The 24,035-nt window shown below is 41.3% G+C and overlaps 1 protein-coding gene across 1 annotated transcript in view; it reads right to left on the minus strand.

The window, feature by feature from the left end:
- The window catches only part of lrrc9 (leucine rich repeat containing 9), a 242,353-nt gene extending 221,653 nt beyond the window's left edge, over positions 1-20,700 (minus strand). Inside the window, exons 1-5 of the mRNA XM_072568390.1 lie at positions 20,595-20,700; positions 10,393-10,453; positions 8,180-8,262; positions 7,562-7,654; positions 154-372 (exon numbers count right to left, since the gene is read on the minus strand). Of these exons, the coding sequence (XP_072424491.1) occupies positions 154-372; positions 7,562-7,654; positions 8,180-8,236 (369 nt within the window). The 5' untranslated portion in view covers positions 8,237-8,262; positions 10,393-10,453; positions 20,595-20,700. The remainder of the gene's footprint in view (positions 1-153; positions 373-7,561; positions 7,655-8,179; positions 8,263-10,392; positions 10,454-20,594) is intronic.
- Between the last annotated feature and the right edge of the window lie 3,335 nt (positions 20,701-24,035).

Here is a 24,035-nt window from a genome sequence, read left to right on the forward strand (position 1 = left end):
TTGTACTACATTACAATCAATATAATTTCAAATCTAAAGAAAATTCAGTGTTTCATTAGGAGTATTTGACATGCCTTGAACAAAATAAACTATTCAGAAAAGCATCGTACTCAAGAGTATTCATTTTTACTTCTCCCAAAATACATAACTCACCGTTATATGGCACTCAACAATCCACAGTTGAGTAAGCAGAGGACATGCTTCCAAACCTTCAATTTTTGTGATATTTTGCTTCACTAACGTAAGAACAACTAAATTTGGAAAGTATAGCAGTCCCACCATTTGCGGATATCCAGAGAAGAACATTTCCAGTTCAGTGACTGATGGTCCTTCCTGAGCAATCTTCTCATATGACAATCCATTGCACATACACTGACAAAACATTTTAAAAAATGAATTAGAAGTGAGATTTAATTTCTAGCTTTATTAGATCTCCATACTTCCATAGTCCCAGATTTACATTCATAACAGCAGGAGTTAAATTAAAAACTCCAGTTCTGACTTCTGAAGTAAAAGTGAAAGTTTTGGGTGAGCAAATATCTTGACGATTTTTAATGTAACACTAAGTTAGAGATAGAGTCTAACAGGACAGACCATCATGGAATCTAGGGTCTATATTTTTGTTGTTTCTCTCAAACATAATAACTTCAAAGAGAACGTAATTCTTCGATCAGCATTTAATTCAGAACTGCCAACAATGAATGGAGATATTGTGAAAGGTTTCACCATGCGATAATTAAAATCATAGAATTCTGACAGAAAAGAAGCCATTCCGCCCACTGAATCTTGACTAATCCTCAGGGAACCATCCCACCCAGATGCACCCTATCCCTGTAACCCCTCAATTCTGATTAAGTGACATCTGCCATATTATTCTTGGTACCCTATACAAGTTGGGCTCTCAATAGTTGAGTATTCTTTACTCAGTTTCACCCCACCTGTTGTTGTGCAGCCAACTGAGAAAAACATGACCAAATAGGTGAAGGAGGGAAATGGAGGATAGGGCACAAAAAAAACTTAAAAGTGGAGGAGCAATGCATAGAGGGAAGTTGTATAGGGAAATCTGCTAGATGAAGTTGCAGTTTCAATAAGTTTCAGTTCCTTAATCAAATTAAAATTATTTAAGTGAGGAATTAAGTTATATTCTGTTCAATGATAGTCAATGTAGGAAACTTATGCAATACATGACTTACTCAACCTCACTTGGGGATGTAGAGGTACTGTTACCACTTAGTTCAATATTACTGAACTTTCATTCTTTCAAGATTGAACAAACAAATTCACATCATAGTATTTTATGCAAATTGTGATTATGCACCTTTATTTTGTTGATAATGGCTTTGTGTTATTTTCTGCATTAGTTTTACATTGTATAGTTTGAATGTCATGTACAAATTTAGAATTTAAACATTTATGAAAAAGCTAACTCTTCCCATCATCATTAGCTGCCCATAAAAGCCATTCTCCACCAGATGACCTTTAAAAACAAATGGCCATTGATAAAGGTATTTAGTGTAATTAGAAACTCTCATCAATTTAACAAAATTGAAGCAATGAACTCAGAGTATCAATTGCAGAACATGGCAGAGATGGCTTCATGAATAATTGACATCTCAGGAACCAATTCGAAGACAGTAGGAACTGAGGACACTTGGATAGCTATTGTATGTAAAGAAATCAGTTAGTGGTTAAGCAGACATCATTTAGGCAGACTTCATTTAGCAAGTCAAGACTGATCCTGAATTGTTCACGTCAGTTAGAATTCAGGGTGTCTCTAATCATGCACAGGGTGCAGTAACACAGTAAGGGTAAATAAGACCTGGTTTAAAGAGAAAACTTGAAAACAGGCCAACTTCAGTCATAGAGATGTAAAGCACAGAAACAGACCCTTCGGTCCAACTCATCCATGCCGACCAGATATCCCAATCCAATCTAGTCCCACATGCCAGTACCTGGCCCATATCCCTCCAAACCCTTCCTATTCATATACCCATGCGGATGCCTTTTAAATGTTGCAATTGTACTAGTCTCCACCACTCATTCCATACACGTGAAGAAGTTGCCCCTTGGTCTCTTTTGTATCTTTCCCCTCTCACCCTAAACCTATGCCCTCTAGTTCTGGACTCCCCCACCCCAGGGAAAAGACGTTGTCTATTTATCCTATCCATGGCCCTCATAATTTTATAAACCTCTATACAGTCACCCCTCAGCCTCCGATGCTCCAGGGAAAACAGCCCCAGTCTGTTCAGCCACTCCCTATAGCTCAAATCCTCCAACCCTGGCAACATCCTTGTAAATCTTTTCTGAACCCTTTCAGGCTTCACAACATCTTTTCATTAGAAAGAATCAAGCAAGTGACACCGTCTAGTTAACCAGTATCACAAACTTGTATCACAGCCCGAATAGACTGCAAACCATTGATTTTATTAAGTATCAATTCTTTTGAACATTTTTGATAAACTTAAGTTCGCTTATAAAAACATATTTTACCTGGAAAGAGGCTTGTAACTAAGTGCACCTTTAGACAGGCTGTCTAAATGGAGTCTGTTGACTGTAACTGACTTAAGATATACAATTAAAGTTAAGTGAATGTTAAGGTCTTACACAAGAGCTGAGGAACAGTCAGACGTTTCTGTGGCCAGCAGCAAAAAATCAGAATGGTGTGTTGCTTCCCAGGTGTCCAGATCAAGGATGTCTCAGAGAGGGTGCAGAATGTTCTTAAGGGGGAAGAGGGACCAGCAGGAGGTCATTGTAAACATTGGAACCAATGACATAAGAAGGGAAAAGGATGAGATTCTGAAGGGAGAATACACAGAGTTAGGTAGGAATTTAGAAAGGAGATCCTCGAGAGTAGTGATATCTCGATTACTCCAGTGCTGTGAGCTAGTGAGGGTAGGAATAGGAAGGTAGACTAGATGAATGCAAGGCTGAGGTGCTGGTGTATAGGAGAAGGATTCACATTTTTGTATCATTGGAATCTCTTCTGGGGTCGAAGTAACCTGTACAAGGATGGATTGCACCTGAATTGGAAGGGAACTAATATACTGGCAGGGAGATTTGCTAGAGCTGCCTGGGTGGATTTAAACTAGTAAGGGCCATAGGGGACCCAGGGAGATAGTGAGAAAAGAGATCAATCAGAGACTGGTACAATTGAGAACAAAAGCAAGTCAAACAGTCAGGGCAGGCAGGGACAAAGCAGAGAACAAGGTAGGACTGATAAATTGTTGCATTTATTTCAATGCAAGAGGCCTAACAGGGAAGGCAGATGAACTCAGGGCATGGTTAGGAACATAGGACTGGGATATCATAGCAGTTACAGAAATGTGGCTCAGGGATGGACAGGACTGGCAGTTTAACATTCAGGATATAAATGCTACAGGAAGGACAGAAAGGAAGGCAAGAAAGGAGGGAAGAGTGATGTTTTTAATAAGGGAGAGCATTACAGTTGTACTGAGGGAGCATATTCCTGGAAATCATCCAGGGAAGTTATTTGGGTGGAACTGAGAAATAAGAAAGGGATGATCACCTTATGGGATTGTATTATAAACCCCCTAATAGTCAGAGGGAAATTGAGAAACAGATTCGTAAGGAGGTCGTAGTTATCTGAAAAAATAATAGGGTGGTTATGGTAGCAGATTTTAACTTTCCAAACATAGACTGGGACTGTCATGTGTTAAGGGTTTAGATGGAGAGGAATTTGTTAAGCATGTACAAGAAAATTTTCTGATTCAAAATATGGATGTACTGACGAAAGGAGGTACAAAACTGGACCTCCCTCTTGGAAAATAAGGCAGGGCAGGTGACTGAGGTGTCAGTGGGAGAGCACTTTGGGGTCAGCGACCATAATTTTATTAGTTTTAAAATAGTGATGGAAAAGGATAGACCGGATCTAAAAGTTGAAGTTCTAAATTGGAGGAAGGTTTATTTTGACGGTATTAGGCAAGAACTTTCAAAAGCTGACTGGGGGCAGATGTTCGCAGGTAAAGGGACGGCTAGAAAATGGGAAGCCTTCAGAAATGAGATAACCAGAGTCCAGATACAGTATATTCCTGTTAGGGTGAAAGGAAAGGCTAGTAGGTGTAGGAAATGCTGGATGAAGGGCTTTTGCCCGAAACGTCGACTTTCCTGCTCCTCGGAGGCTGCCTGACTGGCTGTGCTTTTCCAGCACCACTCTAATCTAGAGTCTGATTTCCAGCATCTGCAGTCCTCACTTTTGTCTAAAGAAATTGAAGGTTTGGCTAAGAAAAATAAGGAAGCATATGTCAGGTACAGACAAGATAGATCGAATCAATTGTTAGAAGAGTAAAAAGGCAGGAGGAGTATATTTAAGAGGGAAAACAGGAGGACAAAAAAGGGGACATGAGATAGCTTTGGCAAATAGAGTTAAGGAAAATCTAAAGGGCTTTAACAATAACATTAAGGACAAAAAGGTAACTAGGGAGAGAATAGGACTTCTCAAAAAATCAGGCGGGCTTAGTGTGAGGCCGCAGGATATAGGGGAGATACTAAACAAATATTTTGCATCAGTGTTTACTGTGGAAAAGGACATGGAAGATATAGAATGTAGGGAAATAAATGGTGAAATCTTGAAAAATGTTCATATTACAGAGGAGAAAGTCCACTTTTGGATTAGGCCACTTTTGGAATGTTGCATGCAATTCTGATCTCCTTCCTGTCGGAAGGACGTTGTGAAACTTGGAAGGGTTCAGAAAAGATTTACAAGCATGTTACCAGGGTTGGACGAATAGGCTGGGGCTGTTTTGGAAAAACATAAAAGTGGATAGATCCCGAGGACCTAAGCAGGTGTACCCTAGAACTCTGTGGAAAGGTGGGAAGTGAGTGCTGGGCCTCTTGCTGAGATATTTGTATCATCGATAGCCACAGGTGAGGTGCTGGAAGACTGGAAGTTGGCTAACATGGTGCCGCTGTTTAAGAAGGGTGGTAAGGACAAGCCAGGGAACTATAGACTAGTGAGCCTAATGTCAATGGTGGGCAAGTTGTTGGAGGGAGTCCTGGGGGTCAGGGTGTACGTGTACATTATTTGGAAAAGCAAAGACTGATTAGGGATAGTCACCATGGCTTTGTTTGTAAGCAATCATGTCTCACAAACTTGATTAAGTTTTTTGAAGAAGTAACAAAAAAGGACTGATGAGGACAGAGCGGTAGATGTGATCTATATGGACTTCAGAAAAGGTGTTCGACAAGGTTCCCAATGGGACACTGGTTAAATCTCATGGAATACAGGGAAACTAGCCATTTGGACACAGAACTGGTTCAAACGTAGAAGACAGAGGGTGGTTTGGAAGGTTGTTTTTCAGACTGGAGACCTGTGAATTGTGGATCGGTGCTGGGTCCACTACGTTTCTTCATTTATGTCAATGATTTGGATGTGAGCGTAAGAGGTATAAGTTAGTAAGTTTGCAGATGACACTAAAATTGGAGATGTAGTGGACAGCAAAGAAGGTTACCTCAGATTACAATGGGATCTTGATCAGATGGGCCAATGGGCTGAGAAGTAGCAGATGAAATTTAATTTAGATCAATGCTAGGTGCTGCATTTTGGGAAAGCAAATCTTAGCAGGACTTATAGTCTTAATTGTAAGGTCCTCAGGAGTGTTGCTGAACAAAGAGACCTTGTAGTGCAGGCTCATAGCTCCTTGAAAGTAGAGTCACAGGTAGACAGGATAGTGAAGGAGGTGTTTGGTGTGCTGTCCTTTATTAGTCAGAGAATTGAGTACAGGAGTTGGGAGGTAATATTGTGGCAGTACAGGACATTGATTAGGCCACTTTTGGAATATTGCATGCAATTCTGATCTCCTTCCTGTCGGAAGGATGCTGTGAAACTTGGAAGGGTTCAGAAAAGATTTACAAGGATGTTACCGGGGTTGGACCAATAGGTTGAATAGGCTGGGGTGGTTTTCCCTGGAGCGTAGGAGGCCGAGGGCCGAGGCCTTATAGAGGTATATAAAATCATGAGGTGCATGGATAGGATAAACAGGAAAAGTCTGTTCCCTGGGTTGGGGGAGTCTAGAACTAGAGGGCATAGGTTTAAGGTGAGAGGGAAAATATATAAAAGAGACCCAAGGGTCAACTTTTTCACACAGAGAGCGGTACGTGTATGGAATGAGCTGCCAGAGGAAGTGGTGGAGGCTAGTACAATTGCAACATTTAAAAGGCATCTGGATGGCTATATGAATAGGAACGGTTTGAAGGGATATAGGTCAGGTGCTGGCAGGTGGGACTGGATTGGGTTGGGATATCTGGTCGGCATGGACGAGTTGGACTGTTTCTGTGCTGTACATCTCTATGACTCTAAGTAACTAAAAACAATTCACTGAAATGACATCAAAAACTATTAATAATACTGGAAATACAGATTCTCAGAATTAACTTGCAGAAAGAGGTTATTCAGCTCAGTGTTCTTGCATTGGCTCTTCTAACACACTTAGTGCCAATCCCCTGCTTTTCTCCTTGCAGACTATTTCTATCCAAATAATCAGAATAAAAGGTGACACCCTAGGTCAGACATTGCATTTTCTGATCGACATTACGTATTACAGAAAAACCGATGTTTCGAGCAAAAATCAGGAATGGAGGCAGGGAGCCTCCAGGGTGGAGAGATAAATGGGGGGGGGGGGGGCAGACGCTGGGGAGAAGGTAGCAAAGAGTACAAGAGGTGAATGGGGGTGGGGATGGAGGTGATAGGTCAGAGAGGAGGATGGAGTGGATAGGTGGGAAGGGAGATTGGCAGGTCGGACAGGTCGTCATGAGGACAGTGCTGGGCTGGAAGTTTGGAACTTGGGTAAGGTGGGGGAAGGGGAAATGAGGAAACTGATGACATTTACATTGATGCCCTGAGGTTGAAGTGTTCCGAGGCGGAAGATGAGGCGCTCTTCCTCCAGGTGTCAGGTGGTGAGGCAGCGGCAGTGGAGGAGGCCCAATTCCTGCATGTCCTTGGCAGATTGGGAGAGGGGAGTTCAAAATGTTGGGCCACTGGGCAGTGGGGTTGATTAAATCTCCCTTCCCACCTATCCGCTCCACCCTCCCCTCTGACCTATCACCTCCATCCCAACCTCCATTCACCTACTGTACTCTTTGCTACCTTCTCTCTCTCTCTTTCCCCCCCCCCACCTCCATTTATCTCTCCACCCTGAAGGCTCCCTACCTCCATTCCTGATCAAGAGCTTTCGCCAGAAACATCAATCCTGCTCCTCGGATACTGCCTGATCTGCTGTGCTTTTCCAGCACCACTCTAATCTAAACTCTGGTTTCCAGCATCTGCAGTCCTCACTTTTGCCTATTACATATTACCAGTAAATATTACATAGAACATTACAGCACAGTACAGGCCCTTCAGCCCTCGATATTGCGCCAACCTGTCATACCAATCTGAAGCCCATCTAACCTACACTATTCCATGTACATCCATATGCTTGTCCAATTACAGTTCAGCTTTCTTCAGAAATTGGAGAGTTTGGCATTCACTAACATTGAATACAGTCCTGTATCATAGGGCATAGATTGGGACTTGCTAAAAGCGCAAGGTTCAAAATGTTCAAACCTGTAAACAAAGTTGACTAATTATGGAGATGTTTTCTGTCTCAGAGCTGGTAGGTGGCCAACAGTGTGCGCCTGTCTGTCTGTATGTATGCACCTGTGTGAGTGTGATTGAGAGAGAGATTGTTATGATCATTGGCATTTCATCAGTTGTTGGTCTTCCATCATGTGAGGAGACAACAAGGTATCTCTATACTCTTTGGAATTGAGAACACCCTGCAAAGACCATGGCTCCCAGCCTGGAAGGAAGAGTTGTCAGTCTCCCCATTGGTTGGTAGCTCTTTGAGGTGCATTATTGCTCCAATGCCAGATTCATGTAAAATCCACCCAAGACTCCCAGAACCGGCCAAGGATGTAATTGGCCTCAACTCAGATTGGCTAATAAACAGGGCCTCTCCTTCCCATAAAAACACCAGCTGGTAATTTTGGAATGTTTGTAGTTAAATAGTTTTCAAATCTGGACAGCCCAATGAATGCCACCATTTCTTTATCAACCATGACAAATACATTAAAATAATGAATAAAGTCACATTCTTCAGGAGAAAATGGATAACTTTCAATTAACCATTATTTATTAGTTCCAGATCAATGATTTAACAATAATACAAAGGGTTATACTTACTAATTCTTTGAAAATTTCTTCTGTTTCGTCCTGTATTTGGATCATCTCTGAATTCATTTGGTAAGTTACATGCAAATTAACCACTAAAAAAAAAGCAGCATGGCAAAAATAAAACAGTTTATGGTTAAGAAATTGTAGCAGTTGAATATTATTTAAATAAAGTAAAAATCCGTACAAATTAGCTCTGATTCTCAAAGTTTGTGAGAATATTTGTAGCTCGGGTGCTCGTTGTGGTTCTGTTCACCGAGCTGGGAATTTGTGTTGCAGACGTTTCGTCCCCTGTCCAGGTGACATCCTCAGTGCTTGGGAGCCTCCAGTGAAGCGCTTCTGTGATCTTTCCTCTGGCATTTATAGTGGTTTGAATCTGCCGCTTCCGGTTGTCAGTTCCAGCTGTCCGCTGCAGTGGCCGGTATATTGTGTCCAGGTCGATGTGCTTGTTGATTGAATCAGTGGATGAGTGCCATGCCTCTAGGAATTCCCTGGCTGTTCTCTGTTTGGCTTGTCCTATAATAGTAGTGTTGTCCCAGTCAAACTCATGTTGCTTGTCATCTGCGTGTGTGGCTACTAAGGATAGCTGGTCGTGTCGTTCTGTGGCTAGTTGGTGTTCATGGATGCAGATCGTTAGCTGTCTTCCTGTTTGTCCTATGGAATGTTTTGTGCAGTCCTTGCATGGGATTTTGTATACTATGTTGGTTTTGCTCATGCTGGGTATCGGGTCCTTTGTCCTGGTGAGTTGTTGTCCGAGAGTGACTGTTGGTTTGTGTGCTGTTATGAGTCCTAGTGGTCGTAATAGTCTGGCTGTCAGTTCAGAAACGTTCTTGATGTATGGTAAAGTGGCTAGTCCTTTGGGTTGTGGCCTAAGGGAAAGACAACGGAATGAGGACATGCCACAACCAAAGGACTAGCCACACACGCAGCAATCCTAAGTAGCCACACAGGCAGATGACAAGCAACATGAGCTTGACTGGGACAACACTTCTATTATAGGGCAAGCCAAACAGAGAACAGCCAGGGAATTCCTAGAGGCATGGCACTCATCCACTGATTCAATCAATAAGCACATCGACCTGGACCCCAGACAGGGGACGAAACGTCTACAACACAAATTCCCAGCTCGGCGAACACAACCACAACAGCTCTGATTCTTTTGTTACACACATGGAGGAAATACATGTGCTTAAAATCAAGACTGGTTACTGTTCATTGGAGATTTGAAGAGAGGGAGTCAATAGGTTAGCTGATAATCATACGTAACAATATCCATCCACAGCTAGTGAAATTTCAAACTATGTAGCAGAGAAAACTCTTCCCCACACAGCTTGATTCTAGTCCCCACTGACCACACCCAAAGTAAATGCTTGGGTTAATCTCTAAACCACTCAATCTCCCTCTGTTAAGGGATCAAAATATAAATTTGATGAAACACAGTGGATTATTTCCCATCACCATCTGAAGGGAAATCTGTTCCTGTAGAAATGAAGAGGAGCCCACTGCAAGTTGCACCCTCTTCATTGTTTCGTTTTATCCTTCCATGGGATATGTGCATAACTGGTAGGCATTCATTGAAAGCAATCATGAATGGACAAGGTAGCAGTGATGTGCTGCCTTTTGAACCACTGTAGTACATTTGGTGTAGGAACAGTCACAGAATACAGGAAGGGAGATTTGTGATTTTCATTCAAACTTTCTCTGTCTTTGCTCTTATCCTTCTCCACCACTTCTCTTCCTCTCTGCTGGTCTTCAATCTCTATTCCACCAGCCATCCTTCAACTATCCTTCTCCCTTCTTGTATTCAATTTGCCCTTCTATTCTTGTGCTACCTTCTCTTGTTCTTTCCTGTCCCCTTCCTATCCTCGTCACTTTCTTCCATCTGCTTCTTTTACATTCTCTTCTCTCGTTTACTCAAAAAAGTTCTGTAAAATTTATCAGACAGTCCTTCCTTTAAAAATCTATACTTGCTGTCTGTAATTACTTGTGTCTTTTTCTGCAGTATTGATTTTGTCCAACATTAAGCCATAGAAGCTTATCCATGATCAAAGTTAGGCTGGCTGGTTCATAGCTACTTGATGTCTCCCTTTCTGAACCAACTGTTACATTGGCAACCCTCCAACCTTCTGTCACAACTTTCATATTCAAGGATATTTATGGTCAGAGATTTATTTGCTTTCTCATTTCTCTAATCGTTCTGGGACATGAGCCAAGGGAGTTGATACCTTTTCCACTTTCAGCTTTGTCAATTTAAATCACCTTCACTTCCAGTACCCATAATTTCTCCTGCAAAAAAAAAAAAGAAGTCTCATTTATTATCTCTGAAAGGTTTTCATCATCCAGAGGATTTCATGTTTCATCTTTCATTGGTTCTTTTCTTCCTTGAACAGTCATTTTAGTGTTACAAATGGGTAACTACAAGTAAAAGTAATTACAAGTTCTCTGTTTTATTTATCAGATTTTGCTCATACTGTCTCTTGGCTTTCTAGTACTTTTTGGTTCTCTTTTTTATATAGTTGGCTTGATTTTATTTTATATTATTAGCTTCTCAAATACTTCTAAACCAGCAGCAGCTAGGTACTTTCCTGAAAAATACAAACAATAGAAAATATATCTTTCATAAATTCAGGGAAAATAATCAAAAATATAGTTGCAGGTGTTTAACAGTCACCATGAAAGCTGACCTCTTCTGGTTGTAATTTATTATTCATGTGACTCTTCATTTTCAATGCTAGAAATAATATTTAAGGTAGTTACAAGTATTTAGCTTAAGAAAGCAATCTGTTAGAAGGTTGACTTAGAAAAAGTTGTAAAGAAACTATGGGAAAATCTGGTCTTTCCAAAGTCAGGACAAGGCAGCAGTAGTATTCTTAGGAGGAGGACTGCCAGATTGGAAACAGGAGTAAATCAATATGAATTCTGAAGGGCTGTGGCATCCCTGAAGAACAAAATTTACATTTGAGATTTTAAGAAAAGGGAAATCTTGGGTGGGATTAAAGTAAAACTGGACTCAGCCTACACAGCTATAAAACACTATATTAAGCTAAAACTGCTTACTTTAAAATTTTAACATATGCAGTAAAACTTGTTATTATTTAAGGACATGAAAGCTAGTGGTATGGTTCTCTCAGTTAATTAATGGACATTCAAAATTTCTCTTTGAACATTAACGATTCCTACCAGGATCCTCACAAGCATTTCTTATAAATTAGAGGTCAAGACAAATTTCAAGTTAATAACATAAAAGAAGCTAAGCCAGGTTTCTTCCATTGTCTCCCATCAGTTTCTAATTTAGAACCAGTATACAAACAAATGCTTGGCATTAGCTCTACCATATGCATCACATAATACTGATCTACAGTTTTACAGTCCTAAAACACACAATGCAAAGTCTATATGATTTGATTTCCAGGACGGTTCTAATTTGGGACTTTACAGTTAAATCTAGGGCAAATGAGAATAAATGTGCTCTCTGTTAGAATTTGCTTGGCTGTAAAAGCTGGGTGTTAATGAGGATCAATAGAAAGACAAACTGCATTATTGAGAGAAAGGTGACTGATACTTACTTTGAAGACAATCACAGCTGTTGCTATGTTCGCAGTTAAAAAATGCAAAGTCTCTTAAAAGCTTTCATATGTTATTTACCAAGGTTGCAAGTAGTTGTGCTAAAATGTGCTCCTTTGTTTTTCAGATATAAGGCTGTTGTGGATAGATATACCTAAATCAACATTTCTTCTTGCAAACAGGGCTAAAGTATTTTCTGTTGGCGTGAAGAAGGGGGAAAGGAAACATTTTTGGGATGAAATTAAAAATATTATAGAAACCCAAGAATATTACAGAAGCTTGGTTTTGTAGAGTTTGCAGCTCAGAGAATTCAGGAAGCTCAAAATTAAATGGTAGCCAGGTCTGTAAGTTAAGCAGAGAAAAAAAGGTATCTGTTTATTATATAAGTGAAGACATGCCCAATTCAGTGGCTGAATTCATGGGAGGGGAGGGGGTTGGGTTAAGAGACTGTAAGATTTGCTTAGTTTAAAGCTACAGAAAGATCTGCAGCAATTCTCAGCCAAAAGCAGTTAGCTAAGGAGCAAATTGGAAGAAACTAGTGTGTCTGTCTAAAGCTAGAATAAGGAGTATAGGGACCATTAGAAACTAAGAGTGTTCCTGATCTCCCACACTTGAGCGGAGAAGTCAACAGCTTCGAAAGAAAGTTGAAGGATAGCTTAGACAAATGCCAATGGAAGAATTCCCATGAACTGTCATACTTTGGAGAATGGCTGCAACACAGGAGAACTCAATATACCATACTTGGTTTGATGCAAGAAGGAAGTAAATAAACTCTCAAAATCGTATATGTATTAGAAAACTTTTGCCTGGAATCAAGTTGTAAAAGGGAATTTGATTCTTACTCTAAGTAATGACAAACTATGGTAGTAAATTAAGAGAGATTACTTTACTTAATTGTTATATATAAAGTGTCTTTTTGTTTATAATGTGAAGTATTGTACCATACTTCTTCACTGGGTATTCGAATTTCTCCTTAAACATTAATAATCTCTAGGGAGATTGAAACAACAACTTAAAAGTATCATTACTTTACTCCTTTGCTATTTTGGCATAATTTATATTGTGGAATTTTAATTAATTTCTCACCAGAAGCAGGAGAGTTGTGGTTCTCGGTAAAGAAAATCAGCATATTACAATGGTTGCTTGATCTGTAGATATTTGAGCAATTAGATGTGGAAACAAAGATACCATTAAAACAAGTGACATATCAGCAGCGACAAGGCAGTTTTCAGAAGACCTCATGTTACGTATATGCAATCTTAATTTGACACCTGAGCACATGACAACCATCTGAAACATCTTTCTAGAGAAAATTTCACAAATTTTAATTTGCACAGTCTGCAAACATGACTCCAAATTGTTCCATGCTACATAGAGAAATGGCTTCTGCCTACCAATTCAAACAAATTCATATAAAATCACTAGCTCACTCAAACTGCTGTCAACCAACTCTTCAAACCCAGTGCTTTTGGATCTTGTGAACCATTTCTTTTCCTCAGTTACTACCTTTGCTAACTTCATCCTTAAAAAGCCCACTCTCTCCATCTCTACTTGACCACATTTCTAAAATCCCCTACCTCTCAGCTCCTGAAACAATACTTCCCATATGAAACTAATCTTTTCCCTATTTAAGATATCTCAACGTCATAACAAGCAATATGACTATAATTACAGTTCAATATCAATCTTCTAGGGGATATTAATACGATATTTCATGCCCTCCAGCACCAACACTTAGGAGCAGCTGTGCACCATCTGCAAGACAGTGGAGAAATTCACCAAAGATCCTTATACCAAAGGGCAAGGGTAGCAGGACAGCAGTGAGGACGTTCTCCTGGCAATCGGAGGTAGTGGCAATGAGTGTGTTCTCTCCTATTTGGGGCTTTTGGCAGTGGGTGTTATCTCCTGGTGCTCGGGGCTAACAGCAGCAGCAGTGAGGTTATCCTCTCAGCATTTGGGGGGCAGTGGTAGCAACAACAGTCATTCTCCCAGTGTCAGAGCCAGTTCCAGCAACAGAAAGGCTGTTCTCCTGGTGTTTAGGGTCAGCAGCAGAAAAGCTCCTCCAGCAAGTGGGGATGGCGGCAGAGATTGCAGTGCTGGCAAGGAGACATCTGCAGGCAAAGCAGGACGTATGGCCCAGTGATGGCCTAGCCTAGCAGAGAACCAGAGACTCTTGGTTGCGGGGAAAATGTGGTTTCAGCAGCATCAGTGAATTGGGCCCAACAGTGAAGAGATGATGCCTAAAGTGGGGCAATTCCTATGTTGGTGGATCTGGTGCAGGCAGTGGCAGCGCAGTGGTGGAGGTCTCCATTGAGGCTCGGTGCCAGCAATGGATAAGGTCAGAAAAACTGATGTTGTGAAGTTTTTATATTTTTTTCCTAATTTATTCCTATGACCTATAATGTTGGACTGTTTATTTCTTTACTTTTCTGGTTTGTTTTTGTTTCCTAAGAATTTGAACTTGAGTATCTGTACCTAGGCACCTTTCCACCCAAGATGGCATTGTAATGCAGCAACTGTAAATTCTTCATTGTCCTGATTTGAGTACATGACAATAAAGCTAATTCAAAATGGAAGAACCACAATCTGCAAGCTCTCCGCCAAACCATTCAACATCCTGACTTGGAAATATATAAATGTTTCTTCACATATCACTGGGTCAAAATACTAGAATACCATCTCTAACAGAATTGTGGGTCAATCAATTGCAATGGGTGAAAGAAGGCAGTCCACCCCCACTTTCTCAAGGGCAACGAGAGACAAGCAGTAAATGCAGGCCCAGTCAGCAACATCCACATGCCAAGAGTAAATTTTTAAAAACTGGTAAGTGCTCATCCCTTTCATGATTCCAATCCTTACAGAAATGTGGGGATATTTTCATTGTATTCAAAAGTTTTATTTTTAGTCTCCTCTACTTTCTTAAAAAAATCTCAAGTTACATCATAGAGTCATAGAGATGTACAGCACAGAAACAGACCCTACGGTCCAACCCGTCCATGCCGACCAGACATCCCAACCCAATCTAGTCCCACCTGCCAAGACCCGGCCCATATCCCTCCAAACCCTTCCTATTCATATACCCATCCAAATGCCTTTTAAATGTTCCAATTGTACCAGCCTCCTCCGCATCCTCTGGCAGCTCATTCCATACACACACCACTCTCCACGTGAAAAGGTTGCCCCTTAGGTCTCATTTATATCTTTCCCCTCTCACCCTAAACCTATGCCCTCTAGTTCTGGACTCCCCCACCCCAGAGAAAAGACTTTGTCCATCTATCCTATGCATGTCCCTCATAATTTTGTAAGGTCACCCCTCAGCCTCCGACGCTCCAGGGAAAACAGCCCCAGCCTGTTCAGCCTCTCCCTATAGCTCAAATTCTCCAACCCTGGTGACATCATTGTAAATCTTTTCTGAACCCTTTCAAGTGTCACAACATCTTTCCAATAAGAAGGAGACCAGAATTGCATGCAATATTCCAACAGTGGCCTAACCAATGTCCTGTACAGCCGCAACATGACCTCCCGACTCCTGTACTCAATACTCTGACCAATGAAGGAAAGCATAACCAAACACCTTCTTCACTATCCTATCTACATGCGAGTCCACTTTCAAGGAGCAATGAACCTGCACTCCAAGGTCTCTTTGATTAGATTAGTTTAGATTCCCTAGTGTGGAAACAGGCCCAGCTGCCCAACATGTCCACACCGACCCTCCGAAGAGCAACCCATTCAGACCCATTTACCCCGACTAATGTACCTAACACCATAGGCAACTTAACATAGCCAATTCACCTAACCTGCACAGTTTGGATTGTGGGAGGAAACCGGAGCACCCAGAGGAAACCCACGCACACACGGGGAGAATGTGCAAACTCCACACACCCATTGCCCAAGGTGGGAATTGAACCAGGCTAACCACTGAGCCACCATCTCTTTGTTCAGCAACACTCGCTAGGACCTTACCATTAAGTGTACAAGTCCTGCTATGATGTGCTTTCCCAAATTGCAGCACCTCACATTTATCTGAATTAAACTTCATCTGCCACTTCTCAGTCCATTGGCCCATCTGGTCAAGATCCTGTTGTAGTCTGAGGTAACCCTCTTTGCTGTCCACTACACCTCCAATTTTGGTGTCATCTGCAAAGTTACTAACTGTACCTCTTATGCTCGCATCCAAATCATTTATGTAAATGACAAAAAGTAGACCAAGCACCGATCCTTGTGGCACTCCACTGGTCACAGGCCTCCAGTCTGAAAAACGACCCTCCACTACCACCCTCTGTCTTCTGCCTTTGAGCCAGTTCTGTACCCAAATGGCTAGTTCTCCCTGTATTCTGTGAGATCTAACCTTGCTAACCAGTCTCCCATGAGGAACCTTGTTGAACACCTTACTGAAGTCCATATAGATCACATCTACCGCTCTGTCCTCATCAATCCTCTTTGTTACTTCTTCAAAAACACTCAATCAAGTTTGTGAGACATGATTCCTTACACACAAAGCCATGTTGACTATCCCGAATCAGTCCCTGCCTTTCCTAATACATGTGCATCCTGTCCCTCAGGATTTCCTCCAATAACTTGCCCATCACCGACATCAGGTTCACTGGTCTATAGTTCCCTGGCTTGTCCTTACCACCCTTCTAAGACAGTGGCACCACTTTAACCAACCTCCAATCTTCCGGCACCTCACCTGTGACTATCAATGGTACAAATATCTCAGCAAGAGGCCAAGCAATCACTTCTCTAGCTTCCCATAGTGTTCTAGGGTACACCTGATCAGGTCCTGGGGATTTAGCCACTTTTATGCGTTTCAAGACATCCAGCACTTCCTCCTCTGTAACATGGACATTTTGCAAGGTGTCACCATCTATTTCCCTACATTCTATAATGTTCCATATCTTTTTCCACAGTAAGTACTGATGCAAAATACTCGTTTAGTATCTGCCCCATTTTCTGCAGCTCCACACAATGGCCGGCTTGTTGATCTTTGAGGGGCCCTATTCTCTCCTTAGTTACCCTTTTGTCCTTAAATGTATTTGTAAAAACCCTTTAAATTCTCCTTAATTCTATTTGCCAAAACTACTTCATGTCCCCTTTTTGCCCTCCTGATTTCCCACTTAAGTATACTCCTACTGCTTTTATACTCTTTTTAGGATTCACTCGATCTATCCTGTCTATACCGGATATATACTTCCTTCTTTTTCTTAACCAAACCCTCAATTTCCTTAGTCATCCAGCATTCCTTATACCTACCAGCCTTCCCTTTCACCCTGACAGGAATATACTTTCTCTGGATTCTTGTTATCTCATTTCTGAAGGCTTCCTATTTTCCAGCCGTCCCTTTACCTGCAAACACCTGCCCCCAGTCAGCTTTTGAAAGTTCTTGCCTAATACCGTCAAAATTGGCCTTTCTCCAATTTAAACTTCAACTTTCAGATCTGGTCTATCCTTTTCCATCACTATTTTAAATCTAATAGAATTATGATCGCTGGTCCCAAAGTGCTCCCCCACTGACACCTCAGTCACCTGCCCTGCCTTATTTCCCAAGAGTAGGTCAGGCTTTGCACCTTCTTGAGTAGGTACATCTACATACTGAAACAGAAAATGTTCTCGTACATACTTAAATTCCTCTCCATCTAAACCCTTAACCCTATGGCAGTCCCGGTCTATGTTTGGAAAGTTAAAATCCCTACAATAACCACTGTTATTCTTACAGATAGCTGAGATCACCTTACAAGTTTGTTTCTCAGTTTCCTTCTGACTATTCGGGGGCCTATAACACAACCCCAATGAGGTGATCATCCTTTTTTTATTTCTCAGTTCCACCCAAATAACTTCCCTGGATGTATTTCCGGGAATATCCTCCCTCAGCACAACTGTAATTCTATCCCTGATCAAAAACACCATTCCCACTCCTCTCTTGCCTCCCTTTCTATCCTTCCTGTAGCGTTTGTATCCTGGTACATTAAGCTGCCAGTCCTGCCCATCCCTGAGCCATGTTTCTGTAATTGCTATGATATCCCAGTCCCATGTTCCGAAACATGCCCGGAGTTTTTCTGCCTTCCCTGCAGTTTAATTTATTAGTCCTACCTTGTCCCTGCCTGCCCTGACTGTTTGTCTTGCTTCTGTTCTCAACTGTATCAGTCTCAGATTGATCACTTTCTTCACTATCTCCCTGCATCCCACACACCCCCATCTTACTAGTTTAAATCCTCCCAAGCAGCTCTAGCAAATCTCCCTTCCAGTATATTAATCCCCTTCCAATTTAGGTTCAATCCGCCCTTCTTGTACGGTCACTTCTAACCCAAAATAGCTTCCAATGATCCAAAAATGTGAATCCTTCTCCCCTACACCAGCTCCTCAGCTATGCATTTATCTGTTCTATCCTCCTATTCCTGCCCTCACTAGCTCATAACACCAGGAGTAATCCAGATATTACTGCTCTCGAGGACCTCCTTTTTAAATTCTTGCCTAACTCTCTGTAATCTCTCTTCAGAATTTCAACCTTTTCCCTTCCCATGTCGTTGGTTCCAATGTGGACAATGACCTCTTGCTGGCTCCTCTCCCACTTGAGAACATTCTGCACCCTCTCTGAGACATCCTGGATCCTGGCATCAGGGAAGCAACACACCATTCTGATTTTTCACTGCTGGCCACAGAAACGTTTGTCAGTACCTCGGACTAGAGAATTTCCTAAAACAATTGATCTCTTGGAACCCGACGTACCTCTCGTTGCATTAGAACCAGTCTCAATACCAGAAACTTGGCTGTTTGTGCTACATTCCTGAGGATTCATTACCCCCTACATTTCCAAAACAGCATACTTGTTTGAAATGGGTATAGCCACAGAAGACTCCTGCACTAGGTGCCTACCTCTCTTACCTTTCCTGGAGTTAACCCATCTATGTGACTGTATCTGAGACTCACCCCCCCCCCCCCCGATAACTGCCATCCATCACATACTGTTGCTGTTGCAAATTTCTCATTGCTTCTAACTGTCTCTCCAACTGATCCATTTGATCTGACTTGCGATCACAAAAAAATTACCGGAATTGCATCCTACTTCACAGCTTCAGATACCAACTTACAATACATTCTAATATTTTGTTCCATTTAACCATCACCACATACTCATCTATCCCTTCTGGCTCTCATTTCTCAAATTAAAATGTTCATCAAATTTAAAGTACTTTTTTGCAATCTCACCCCATGCTGTAGCTCCTTTAGGTATAAAATCATGTTGCAATCTCCTCAGTTTGTTGTTCCTGCAGAGTCTCTAATTTTAACTTAGCCTTCCTCTGGTATTCCCTTCCTATCTATTGCCTGCTCTCTATGTTGAAGCCTAATAAAAATCCACGTGAACAATCACTTCCTCGAAGTTCAATTTTTGTTTGGCTGTTCTATTTTACGCACTCTCTCACAGACACTATGTAGGTTCCCGTTGACAAAAGGAAATGTAATACTTGCAAATATACAAAGTATATTAGGTAATATACTAATCATTCAGTACACAGAAACATTTAAAGTATTGATAGGTACAAATACATTGAGGTTCTGCTCGATTCATAATAAACGTTTACAGAGAGATAATAATCTGCAATTATATTACCACATTTGTCCAGTCAGAAAAGTCTTTAAATTGGCATAACAAATAACTATCAGCGTTCCGGAAAGACCACTCCCTCCTCGACTCCCTCGTCAGGTCCACACCCCCCACCAACCCAACCTCCTCTCCCGGCACCTTCCCCTGCAACCGCAAGAAATGCAAAACTTGCGCCCACACCTCCCCCCTCACTTCCCTCCAAGGTCCCAAGGGATCTTCCATATCCGTCACAAATTCACCTGTACCTCTACACACATCATTTACTGCATCTGCTGCAACCGATGTGGCCTCCTATACATTGGGGAGACAAGCTACCTACTTGCAGAACATTTCAGAGAACACCTCTGGGACACCCGCACTAACCAACCCAACTGCCCCGTGGCTGAACACTTTAACTCCCCCTCTCACTCCACCAAGGACATGCAGGTCCTTGGCCTCCTCCATCGCCAGACCATGGCAAAATTACATCTGGAGGAAGAGCGCCACATCTTCCGCCTAGGAACCCTCCAACCACAAACAATGAATGCAGATTTCTCCAGCTTCCTCATTTCCCCTCCCCCCCTTTTCTCAGTCCCAACCCTCGGACTCAGCACCGCCTTCTTGACCTGCAATCTTCTTCCCAACCTATCACCCTCACCTTAACCTCCTTCCACCTATCGCATTCCCAACACCCGTCCCCCAAGTCCCTTCTCCCTACCTTTTATCTTAGCCTGCTTGGCACACCCTCCTCATTCCTGAAGAAGGGCTTATGCCCGAAACGTCGATTCTCCTGCTCCTTGGATGCTGCCTGATCTGCTGCGCTTTTCCAGCAACACATTTTTCAGCTCTGATCCCCAGCATCTGCAGTCCTCACTTTCTCCTAGTAACAAATTAACTATTTTACCGCAAAAGTATCCGGGAGAAAGAGGGTAGAAGCCACCTTCAAACCAAGTAACATTAGGCGTTTTGAGTTGTTTAAACAAAAATCAAATGTTGACACAACTTGATCCATGGCAATGTGGACCAGAGACTGGATGAGGCAAGATTTAAAGTGAAAGAAATGGCTGGAGCGGCGCCGACTCGTGGCTAATGGGACGGCCGTTTCTATGCCGCTGTCTCACTCAGAGTCCCCACGGTAGGAAAGGGAGGGACAACAGGCCGGCGATGTTGACCACTCCATGTCTCCAACCCTCCGCTGCTTCAACAGTCCACATGAAGAAAGTAAAGTTTACAAATATCCTGTCAGTCTGTCAGTCAACCGCCTGACCTCCAGCTGCTCACCTGTTGCCTCTCCCAGACCAGGTTAGGTATTTTTATCGGTTCCCCTGTTTAGAGACCATTTCGCCGACTGCTCATTCTAGCCGGCTGCGCGTCTCTGTTGTCCGGGAGCCATTTTGGTTTCCATGGAGAAGGCCATGGGGTTAAAGGTTAAAGGGGCAACAAGCAAAAACCCCTTGTAAAACAAGAAACAAAATTTAACAGTTGGAAATGTGACAGCAAAAACCAAAAGGGGATAATTCGGACATTTTCATCTTAGCATCTCAAGCAAAAATTTTGAGGCAAAAACTTCAGCCGTTGTTTTTCAAATATGAAAGCAGAGACGTACGTGGGAACGTGAACACTGTAGATCTGATGAATCACAAAACTGAAGAAGTTAACAAGCTTCAAAAGCCATTTAACTTTTTAAAAGAAATATACAGTACTCCATTACTGGAATGAAGACTGTGTAAGATTATTTTGATTTGGAGGAGCCGGTGTTGGACCGGGTGGACAAAATTAAAAATGACACAACACCAGATTATAGTACAACAGCCTTATTTGGAAGCACTAGCTTTCGAGGCGCTGCTTCTTCGTCAGGTGGTTGTGAACCAGGACCATAAGACACAGAATTTATATCAAAAGATTACAGTGATACAATGACACATTGAAGAAACCTATATTGTTAAGTCTTTCATTTTTTAAAAATGATTTGCTGGTTTCGGTTCTTTAATATGTACATCCCATATGGGATTTCATTACAGATTATTATTAAAGAACCAAAACCATTATTAATCTCATCTATCCTTTTCCATCACTACTTTAAAACTAATGGAATTATGGTCGCTGGCCCCACTGATACCTGCCTTGCCTTATTTCCCGAGAGTAGGTCAAGTTTTGTATCTTCTTGAGTAGGTACATCCACATATTGAATCACAAAATTTTCTTGTACACACTTAACAATTCCTCTCCATCTAAACCCTTAACACTATGGCAGTCCCAGTCTATGTTTGGAAAGTTAAAATCCCCTACCATGACCACCCTATTATTCTGACAGATAACTGAGATCTCCTTAGAAATTTGTTTCCCAATTTTCCTCTGACTGAAAGGGGGTCTATAGTATAATCCCAATAAAGTGATCATTCCTTTCTTATTTCTCAGTTCCACTCAAATAACTTCCCTGCTTATATTTCTGGGAGTGTCCTTCCTCAATACAGCTGTAATGCTATCCCTGATCAAAAATTGAAATAAATGCAGTTTAATTTATCAGTCCTAGCTTGCTTTTGCTTTATCCCTGCCTGCCCTGATTGTCCATTTGCTGTTGATAAGCCCACATGGCACAAGCGAGGGAGATCCAGGATTTTAATTCAGCAAAAGTGTAGGAAAGTGATATGTTTCCAGGTCAGTAAGGCTTAAGTCAGTAAGTTGAGGAGTTTCCTGTTTGATTGTATGTGGAGGTATATTCCTTCTATGTTGACAAAAAAAGCAGAAGTCAGAAAGGCATAGAAACATTTCAAAGTTAATAAGGCTTAAAAAAAAAATTGCACATGATGGTGTTCTCACGTAACTGCTGCCCTTGTCTTTATAGGTAGTAGCACAACACATATAAAAACTCTTATTTGTTCTTTATAATCCTTCCTGGTTCTCTCTCCATTTATGTTTCTTTTCCTATTTATCTGCTTTTTAGACACTATTTGCTAGACTTTGAAAATTTGCCAATCTTGAAGCTAGCCACTACTCTTGCGGTATTATAAGCTTATTATTTTCATCTAATGTAATCCTTAATATCCATTGTTGGCCATGATATTTCCACACTGAATTTTTACTCTATAAACTCGTGTATAAGTTGAATTTTGAAGATCATTTATTTAAGCTGAAATTAGAGGGTCGACTAATACATGAGGTATTGTTTTTGAGGGGATGAAATTCATGCTCGGAGTCAAAAAATGGACAAACAAGAGCCAGATCTCTATATAAAATAATAAACAGCAAAGGAAAAATAATTATAGCCATTATTGAATATCTATTTACAAAATAACTGTCTTAATTCTACTTGTTATGGCAGAAAGTACTGTTGTACCGTATTCCAGTTACCAGTATCGTCAAGTGCATGTTGGTATACATATATGTACAATGTTAATAGACATACCAGCCGGTGGTCAGACCATCTACCGAGGGTATTTGTACAATACACAATTCATGAAATAAAAACAAAAAAAAAGACTGATAATATTTTATTTGAAAAGACCACATGAAACTATTAATATTATATGGTAAACACTTTACATAAAAAAACTGATATTCACAGCAAATGACTCTTCTCATTGTATATCACAGATATTATGGGATAGCTGCTTAAAACAAAAGTTACATGCAAAAGTCTCATTAGAATCCTTCAAATTCACTGTTCTCATCACATGCACCACTTAATAAATCATTCCAGTCATCTGGGTCAAGCATATCGTCATATGGATCATCATCTGCAGTCTCAAGGGGATCAACAACTGATTTTTCATCACTTCCATCTGACCGTAAATAGTCATCCTCCATACCATTAAAGTAATAGATTTTCCACATTTTTTGAAGGCTTTCACAATAATTTCAGTTTTCCTCATCTTCCAGGACTCAACAATCCACACACATACAGTTGCAAGTAATGGAGCACGCATGTTGCCACCCTTTGTGAAGCTTTTTTTCCCTACTTGTATCCAAGTGTTCCATTTCTTCTGTACTAAGTCCTTAAAAAGTTTATTGATGCTAACATCCAGTGTCTGTACCATGCTTGTAAGGCCTCCAGGAATCATTGCAATGTTAGTATTTTAGCTCAAAAGTTCACTGATAACACTTTTCACTCTGTGTGATCTGAACATATCCCAAACCAGTAAGCTTTTTGCCTTTCTAAGTCCACTTGGTTGCATATTCCAGACCTCCCAGTCCAATTCTTGCAGCCACTTTCATCCATTCACCTTTTTTCCATGGACTAGGACAACAATACCTTTCAGAAATTTCTGTTTGGGCACGCTTTCTGCTTAAAAATCACCATAGGCTTTAACTTTGTTCCATTTGCCACACAACCAAGTGCTACAGTGAATTGACTCCTTTCATGGCCAGTAGTCTTAACTAAAACTGTTTTTGCACTAATCTTGTCATCAGTTCTGTTCCCTGCCACATTCTGTTCATTGGGATCTTGTTCATATTGCCGATGCATGAGAGTCTGCACCCGTTTTTCTTCCGACTTCTGATTACAAAGCGATGGACCTCAATTAACTTGTCATTAGGTTCTGCTGGTAGACATTGGGCAGTCTTGGTTTTCTGTCTGAGCTCTAAATCATACCTTTTCATGGACCTACTGCACCATCCAGCACTGGCTTTGAAATCACTGAATCAATTTTTTTTGCTCCTTTTTGGTGCGAATTCTTATGCATTGTCGAGTCACTATGCTTCCATTCCGACGACACTGAATTA

The sequence above is a fragment of the Chiloscyllium punctatum genome, chromosome 4 (assembly GCF_047496795.1).
Source record: "Chiloscyllium punctatum isolate Juve2018m chromosome 4, sChiPun1.3, whole genome shotgun sequence".
Taxonomy (NCBI): Eukaryota; Metazoa; Chordata; class Chondrichthyes; order Orectolobiformes; family Hemiscylliidae; genus Chiloscyllium; species Chiloscyllium punctatum.